The sequence below is a fragment of the Arachis duranensis genome, chromosome 4 (assembly GCF_000817695.3).
Source record: "Arachis duranensis cultivar V14167 chromosome 4, aradu.V14167.gnm2.J7QH, whole genome shotgun sequence".
Taxonomy (NCBI): domain Eukaryota; kingdom Viridiplantae; phylum Streptophyta; class Magnoliopsida; order Fabales; family Fabaceae; genus Arachis; species Arachis duranensis.
Window position 1 is genome coordinate 12,621,076 of NC_029775.3, and position 8,936 is coordinate 12,630,011.

The 8,936-nt window shown below is 37.0% G+C and overlaps 1 protein-coding gene across 1 annotated transcript; it reads right to left on the reverse strand.

Moving 5' to 3' along the window:
* Positions 1-3,404: 3,404 nt before the first annotated feature.
* On the reverse strand, positions 3,405-6,184 carry LOC107484040 (uncharacterized). Its single transcript, XM_016104648.1, has 5 exons — positions 5,671-6,184; positions 5,429-5,519; positions 4,255-5,386; positions 3,985-4,167; positions 3,405-3,881 (listed from the first exon to the last, which is right to left on the reverse strand). Exons 1-5 carry the CDS (start codon positions 6,182-6,184, stop codon positions 3,405-3,407), a joined length of 2,397 nt encoding a protein of 798 aa, XP_015960134.1.
* Positions 6,185-8,936: the final 2,752 nt, after the last annotated feature.

Here is an 8,936-nt window from a genome sequence, read left to right on the forward strand (position 1 = left end):
TACTTACAATGAGATTAGTAAAATCCAAGATCAAAAATGGAAATGGTGCTTTGAATGTAAAACCCTAATAGAAACCCTAGTAGAGATGATAAAAAACTTAGAGAATACTAAAACTAAAAACCTTCTACTCCTACTCCTAAACTATACTAATGATATGCTATGTTCTTTCCTTCATTCCCCCTCCAATATGAGCTAAGAGACTTTAAAAATGGGCCTCCAAAGCCCTCAAATTGCGTGTCATGTGCTTTTTTAATGAAGTCATGCGCGGACACCTGTGCAGACGCACAGGCGTGTGCGTTGATGCGTGAGCATCTTTCCTATCTTTTCCTAGTGAATTTGTATTTAATTTGTTGAGTTTAATCAAGAATTAATTATCTTTTACCCACTATGGATGCTACTTTGAGTCTTGTGCAATTCTGTTTATTTTAGGTAGCATTCGACTGGATTTGATAGAGTTTCTGCAGAAGAAGAGAAGAAGGCGAATGATGCTGTCAACCCTGAACTCTCTGCACACAAACCTAAATAACTCGAGCTACAAAGGTTCAATGGATGTGATTCCAGTGGCGTTTGAAAGCTAACTTCCAGAGCTTTCCAACAATATATAATATAATAGTCCACACTCCTATTCCACCAATTTGACCAAGGCTGAAGGAGATGACCAGTGAGAAGCGACGCGTGCGCGTACCTGACGTGTGCGCGTAATTTGGAAAGTTGCACAGCGACACGTGCGCGTACCTGACGTGTACGCGTAACACACAAAGAAGACCATCGACGTGTACGCGTGACATGCGCCACATGCAGAAAAATGCTGATTGCTATAACTAATTCTGGATTAAATTTAAATTTTATTTTAAAATAGGAAAAGATATTATTTTAATTTTAGAAATTAGATTTTATATTAATTAGGATTAGATATAAAAGAAAAAATTATTCTATTCCAATTTTCATTTCCGCACTTTATAGGTTACCTGAATCCTAGTTTTCACTTTGAATCATGACCAACTCAACCTCTACTGTTAAGATTAGGAGCTCTGTCTATTGTATGGATTGATACTATTATTTTCTATTTTAATTCATGTTTTGATTTATATTTCAAGAATTGTTTTCATTCTTTATCTTATGAATTTGGGTGGAACGAAAGTATGACCCTCTTTCTAATTGAGTTCTTGTATAACTTGGAAAAGCTCTTTACTTGAACAACAGCTTGAAAACAATTTCTCCTAAATTCTAATTATCTGGACTTAACGGGATACGTGACATACAATCCTCTTATATTTGGATAATTAAGATTTTTGTGGCGTAATAACTAGAATTAAACTTCACCCCCTAATTGGAATTAATTGACCAAGGAATTGGTGATTGATGAAAATTAGAGGAGACCAGAAAGGTCTAAGGAATTAGGGTCTAGTCACATATAGTTTGGCATGAATTAATTCTTGCATGATTAAAATAGTTAGTAAGAGAAGTTAATCCAGAAAATAGATAACTCTGAAGCCTTAACTGCCTTCTTCATATTGTTTTCACCTCATTTTATTGCTTGCTCTTTGATTCTCTAAATTACTGTTTAATGCTTTTGAACTCTCAAACACTATTTTCTGCTTGTCTAACTAAGTAAATTAATCAACCATTGTTGCTTAGTCCCTCAATCCTCGTGGGATCGACCCTCACTCACCTGAGGTATTACTTGGTACGACCTGGTGCACTTTCCGGTTAGTTTGTGGTTAGAAATTCCGCACCACCAAGCAAGAAGAATATGAGAAACAATTTGAAAAAATCCAATTCGACAAGTTCAAGCATGTTGAAGCATTCTCAACTTTGGACAATAGAAGGGCAAAGCTACATTCGGACTTGGCAAAACTCCTGACACCTTGAATATCTTTTTGTCAGGCTTTACTTTTTGTAATGGTTTTTATCTTTTCTGGACTTATGCATGTTTGACTTTAATTTAGCTAACAATAATATTGCTTCAAATACTTTCCATTAATGAAGTTAATTATTTTTCTTGACTCGATATCCTTGATTTGATATGCATTTCCAGAATATGACCCTATCACTTGAAAAGGGCCTTCCCAAGTATGAGACCATTTGCCAAGAAATTTTGATTTCTTTTCCATCGGCAAAATAACTTTTAAAACCAACTCGCCCATATTAAAATATTTCTCTCTTATTCAACGATTATAACTTCGAGCAATACTTTCTTTTTGTTGAATTATATTTTCAAGTGCCAATATTCGCTCCGAATCTAATTCATTCAACTCATCAAACATCGCATTCCAATAGTCATCAACCGACAAACTATTTTGCTTTGATACCCTCAAAGTATTCAAATTAATTTCTAATGGTAGTACCGCATCATGGCCATAAACTAATTTGTAGGGTGAAGTACCTGTTGACCCCCTTGGTGAATTTTGATAAGCCCATATTACTTGGCTTAAAGTCTCATGCCACGTTCGAGGTTTATTCCCGATATACTTTTTGATCAAACTTATCAGGATTTTATTCGCTACCTCTACTTGTCCATTAGCCTACGCATAATAAGGGGTTGAGGTAACCATATTAATATTTTTAGAGGGTGCAAAATTTTTAATTCGCTGACCCGTAAACATAGTTCCTTGATTAGTACTTAATGTTTGAGGAATTCCAAATCGATGGATAATATGTTCCTCGATAAAGTCTATTATTTCACTTTGACCAACTTCTATTAGGGGAATTGCTTCAACCCACCTTGTGAAGTAATCAATTGCTACCAAAATAAACTTGTGTTGTTTTGATGAAGGAGGGTGGATCAATCCAATCAAATCTAAAGCCCAACCTCTAAATAACCGTGGTTTTATTATCAAATGCAATTCAGATGTTAGAATATGCTATATCGAACCATGTTTCTGACATTCTGGACAAGCTTTTGCATAATCGATACAAATCATAGATAGCCAATACACATAATTGTGATATAATACCCACTTCATCTTCTTTCTAGCCTGATGGGCACCACATATCCCATTATAGACTTCGCCCAAAGCAATATTTTGATCATCTTGGCCTAAACATCTCGACAAACTTCCATCGATCCCCTTCTTATACAATTCATTGGCCATTATGACAAAATTCATCACCTACAATTTTATTTTTCTTTCGATTGAAACATTGGGATTCTTTAAATACTGAGCAATAGGCTTTCTCCAATCAGTATCTTCCCATTCATCTATACACAAAAATTTTCTTTCATTTGCAGGCACTAAAAGTTGATGGATACTAGTCAATTTTTTAAGAGTTTCTGTACCGATTCTATATTTAGAAGCAATTTGGGCTAACTCATTAGCAATTTCATTATGGATCCTGGGGATATGAACCAAAGAAACTTTTCAAAAGGAGGTTAACAACTCCGAAGCAGTTGCTAAATACTTTTACAATCTCTCATTATTGCATTTAAACTCATTCGATAACTGCTTTAGAACTAACTGAGAATTCCCTAATATTTGAACTTCCAAAACCCCTTTACTAATTAATATTTCTAGACCCAAAATCAAAGCTTCATACTCTGCCACATTATTTGAGCAAGTATATTTTAATTCAAATAAGAATTCTGATGGAAATCCCTCTAGTGAGATGATAAGAATTCCAACCCCTGCACCATCTTTATGCTTCGATCCATCAAAATATAACTTCCAATAGTCGATGTCAATGTCGATTACATTTGCCCCCTGGTCATTCAGATCTTTCGAATTACTTACGAGAAATTCTGCAATGACTTGACCTTTGACGGCCTTAGCTAGGACGTATTGTAAATCAAACTCTGTCAAGGATAGCATCCATTTTCCTAGACGTCCTCGCAACATCAGAAAACTTAACATGTATTTGATGAGATCAGTTTGTGCTATAACCTTCACCGATTTAGCCACCATATAACATTTAAGTTTCATACAGGCATAATATAAAGACAAACATAATTTCTCTATCAGTTAGAACTCGACTAAGGTAATAAACAGCCCGCTCATGCCCATTCTCATCATCTTGAGCTAACATACACCCAATCGTGTTCATAGATGCTGCAATGTATAATTTTAAGGGCTCATGTGGACGAACATTTGCTATAATCGGATTCGGAGCCTTAGACAAATAAGCCTTAATCGAATCGAATGCTAATTGATGCTCATTTGTCCATTCAAACTATGAATCATTCTTTAGTTTCACTAAAGGTGCAAACACTCGAGTTCGATCGGAAAGATTCGAAATGGACCTTCTGAGATAATTTACCTTACCTAATAATGATTGCACTTCTTTTTTTGATTTAGGTGCATACAATGCTAATATTGCATCCGCCTTATTTTTATCGATTGCAATTCCTTTTTTATGAACTACAAAACCCAAAAAATTTCCAGCCGATACCCCAAAAGAACATTTTAAAGGGTTCATTTTTAATCCCTTCTTCCTTATGGTGACAAATGCTTTTCTTAAGTGATAAATGTGTTGACTCACTGAAATCGATTTGACCATGACGTCATCGATATACACCTCCATAAATTTTCCAATAAACTCATGGAAAAAAGCATTCATTGCTCGCTGGTATGTTGCACCTGCATTCTTTAAACCAAAAGGCATAACTACCCATTCATATGTGCCTAATGCCCCAGGACAACGGAAAGTAATTTTGGACACATCATCTTCTGCAATGAAGATTTGGTTATATCCTGAATAACCGTCCATAAAACTTAAGATTTTATTTCCTGCTGCAGAATCAATCAACATATCTGCAATTGGCATAAAGCATTCATCTTTAGGAATAACATTATTTAAATCTCGAAAATCAAGGCATACTCTTAACTTCCCATTTTTCTTCATCACAGGGACAATATTCAAAACCCACTCAACATAGCGTGTAGTTCGAGTAAATTTCACTTTAATCAAGTGTTCTATTTCTTCTTTAATATTTTCATTGATTTCTGGAGAAAAATGTCGTGGAGTTTGCTTCACAGGTCTAGCATTTGATTTTAATGCTAATCGATATTCCACAAGAGAATGATCGAGACCAGGCATCTCATAATAATCCCAAGCAAAACAATCTTTAAACTCATGTAAAAGATGAAAAAGTTCAGTTCGAAAAGGATCAACAAGACCCTTGCAAATGTAAGTTATTTGAACATCATCAGGGGTCCCCAAATTAATTTCCTCTAAGGGGTCCTGAGATTCAAATCCCTTAAAATGCTCCTCATCTTTTACAAAATATTTTTCAAAACCCAAAGGTTCCAAACCATAGATGCAGTCGAAGGTGAAATCAACAATTTCATTAGAAATAGAATAAACTGGATCATTTACTTTACTGATGGTATTTCGATTTTCAACACAATGCTCCTCTGCTATTAAATGAGTAGTTTGGCTTATAGCATTACTTTCATTACATCAAAAGGGAACATGTAAATAATGATTAAACTCGACTGAAGATATCGAATCAATACAAGTATCATTAAAAGAACTTCTAATCCTATGTGATTCTACTTCATCAGAAGAATCATCTTTATTTCCTACAGAAAGATAATTATTTAAATAATTATGCAAAGTTACCAAGTAGTCAGAAACTTCCTCAACCTGGTCCATAGGACAATCTTCAAGAGAGACAATCCCAGCCAGTTGGAGTGAAATTCAACTCTGGGTAGCGCAACTTCATGGACAAACCTTCCGAGGACAAGTAACAACCTTCACAATTATAAGAGTTTAGTGTTCTGTCGATATTCAGAGGTTTCAACTTAGGATTATACATCCTGAAATCAACGTGCAGCAGTTCGACATAGAGGCTCAAATCTACCTTTATGACTTTAGGCTTGCCATCCTTTGACCAAAGAAGCATGCTTTGATGCACAGTAGAAGGTACAGTCCCTACACCGTGAATCCAATCTCGCCCCAACAAAGCATTGTAACTTGTCTTTGATGGAACCACCACGAACATAGTGTTTCGTTTGGATGATCCAACCTTCACAGTCAAAGTAACCAGCACTTTCGCTGGAGTTGAAGCCCCACTAAAATCAGTTATAGCAATGTTTGTGGGGACTAAATCACCAGGATGCTTTCCAACCTTCATTAGCATCCTCTCAGGCAACAGACTGATTGCCGCCCCACCATCGATCAAGACTTTGTTTACTTTAATCCCACTCAAAGTAGTGGTTATATGAAGTAGGTGGAGATGAGACATTTGTTTTTCAGTAGGCCGAAGAAAATACCCCGGCTCATCTTCAATTCAAATGAAGGAAAAAGCTTCCTCATCTTCCATATCATAGTCTTCTTCTGGGTCACCTTCATATTCCCCTAGATACTCAGTCAGAATGATCGAAATCGTTTCGATCATATTATCATCTCCTTCTTCAAAGTATTCTTCATCGACATCAACTTCTTTGCCTTTGTCGACCCCTGAAGACCGGGCTATCTTTTTGCCCTTTTTCATCTTTACAGGAGATGTGATTCCCTTTGGACAAGTCTCTCCATCAGAAAAAAAATACAATTCGGGAATGCACAGAAGGGATTACCCCTTTGCTTACTTCCACTTGAAGCTTCTTATTTTGATTAAAGTTTCTCCTGCCTACTCTGCCTCTCGAATACCCTCTGGCTCGACCACAATAATAGGGATATTGATTTCGAGGAGGTCCCCAATATCCCTACTGTGGGTTACGTCGATAAAGAGCATCCCGCTTTTGGAACTCCTCACAGTTTCGAATCCATTGAACACTTATAACCTGGGAACGGCTCAAAGGTGCAACTACATTTTGTTGAGGAGCCTTAGAACTCTGACCCTCAACACGCCGAATCGGTTGTCTCTGGCGCACCTGCTCTTCTCTATGAGCCAATTATTTCTTCATTCTTTCCTTTTCAAAAATTGCCACTGCTTCGGCATCAAAAATAGCATTACACCGTGGACACATAGATACGTCCCGGTCTTTAATCTTTTGCTGAACTAGAAAGTCTAACAATCCATCTCCCACCCGGGGATACACCGATCTAACTTGTGACTCAAAATCATCAAGAGCCACATCAAAATCATAGGACATGCCATCTATATTTACTCCGAAACATGGCTCAACAAAATTGGCATCAACATCGAAGGGACCGACATCAACCTTCATTTCCTTCTTGCCATCATCGAATTTCAACCGTCCTTCCATTATTGCTTTCTGAATTAAGTCCCTGAAACGAATACAACTGTTAGTCGAATGGCTGGTTGCTTGGTGAAACTTGCCACAAGGTTTCCCTTTTAAATCTTTCACCGAAAGTAAAGTTCTACCCTCAGGCAGAATTAATTGTTTATCTTTAAGCAACACATCAAAAATATGATCAAATTTCGAAATATCAAAATTGTATTTCTATCCATATTTTAGTTTTGAATCATTCGACTTTTCATTACTAGGAAGCTTTCTAAGTAAAGAACAAACATACGGAGGGCCTTTTTTAAGTTTAGCCAAATCGACCTCTGTTTCAAATCGAGTTCCTCCTTTGAGGACTCCATAGTCACATAAGCAACTTTCTCTTTTCGAGTGAACGGTTTACTCTTTGATCGTTGCTCACTCCTATGTTTCTCCTTCTCCTTTTTCATGGGTTCAGTCTGACGAACTTTTTCAGCCAAATGAGCTAAATCAGAGATATGCACATTAAGTAACTTTCTGCGCATATAGAATTGATGAGCGGATAATTTATACACTTTTTGGTACTGTTTTTACATAGTTTTTAGTATATTTTAGTTATTTTTATTATATTTTTATTAGTTTTTATGCAAAAAATCACATTTCTGGACTTTATTATGAGTTTGTGTATTTTTCTATAATTTTAGGTATTTTCTAGCTAAAATTGAGGGACCTGAACAAAAATCTGATTCAGAGGCTGAGAAAGGACTACAGATGTTGTTAGATTCTGACTCTTCTGCACTCAAAGTGGATTTTCTAGAGTTATAGAATCTTAATTGGCGTGCTCTCAATTGCGTTGGAAAGTAGACATCTTGGGATTTCCAGAAATATATAATAATCTATGCTTTGCCTGAGATTTGATGGCCCAAACTGGCATTAAACACCAGCTAGAGACCGTTTTCTGGCATAAAACGCCAGAACTGGCACACTTCTTGGCGTTAAACGCCCATTTTGGCACCCAGGGTGGCGTTTAACTCCAATTTGAGGTATATGCCCGTGAAAGCTTGAAAGCTCAGCCGAAACACTCACCAAGTGGGCCCCGGAAGTGGATTTCTGCACTATCTGCACTTAGTTACTCATTTTCTGTAAACCTAAGTTACTAGTTTAGTATAAAAACTACTTTTAGACATTCATTTTGCAACTCATGACATTTTACATTTCATATTGTATCTTCTACGGCATGAGTCTCTAAACCCATAGGTGGGGGTGAGGAGCTCTGCTGTGTCTCAATGAATTAATGCAATTACTATTGTTTTCTATTCAATCACGCTTGATTCTGTTCTAAGATACTCACTCGTACTTTAATATAGAGGATATGATGATCCGTGACACTCATCAACATTCTCAAATTTATGAACACGTGCTTGACAACCACTTTCGTTCTACCTGAGCTCAATGTAGTCATTGGGCGACAGCTTGAGTGCGTATCTCTTGGGTCTCTAATCCGCGGACCGAGTCCGTAAGGTTAGAACCTTCGTGGTAGAGGCTAGAACCAATTGGCAGCATTCCTGAGATTCGGAAAGTGTAAACCTTGTCTGTGGTATTCAGAGAAGGATCTGGAACGGGATGACTGTGACGAGCTTCAAACTCACGAATGTTGGGTGCAGTGACAGTGCGCAAAAGGATAGAGAGATCCTATTCTGACACAAGTGAGAACCGACAGATGATTAGCCGTGCGGTATCTATACTTGGTATTTTTCATCCGAGACGAGAGATCCGACAGTTGATTAGCTGTACAGAAATCGTACCTGGTATTTTTCATCCGAGAGGATG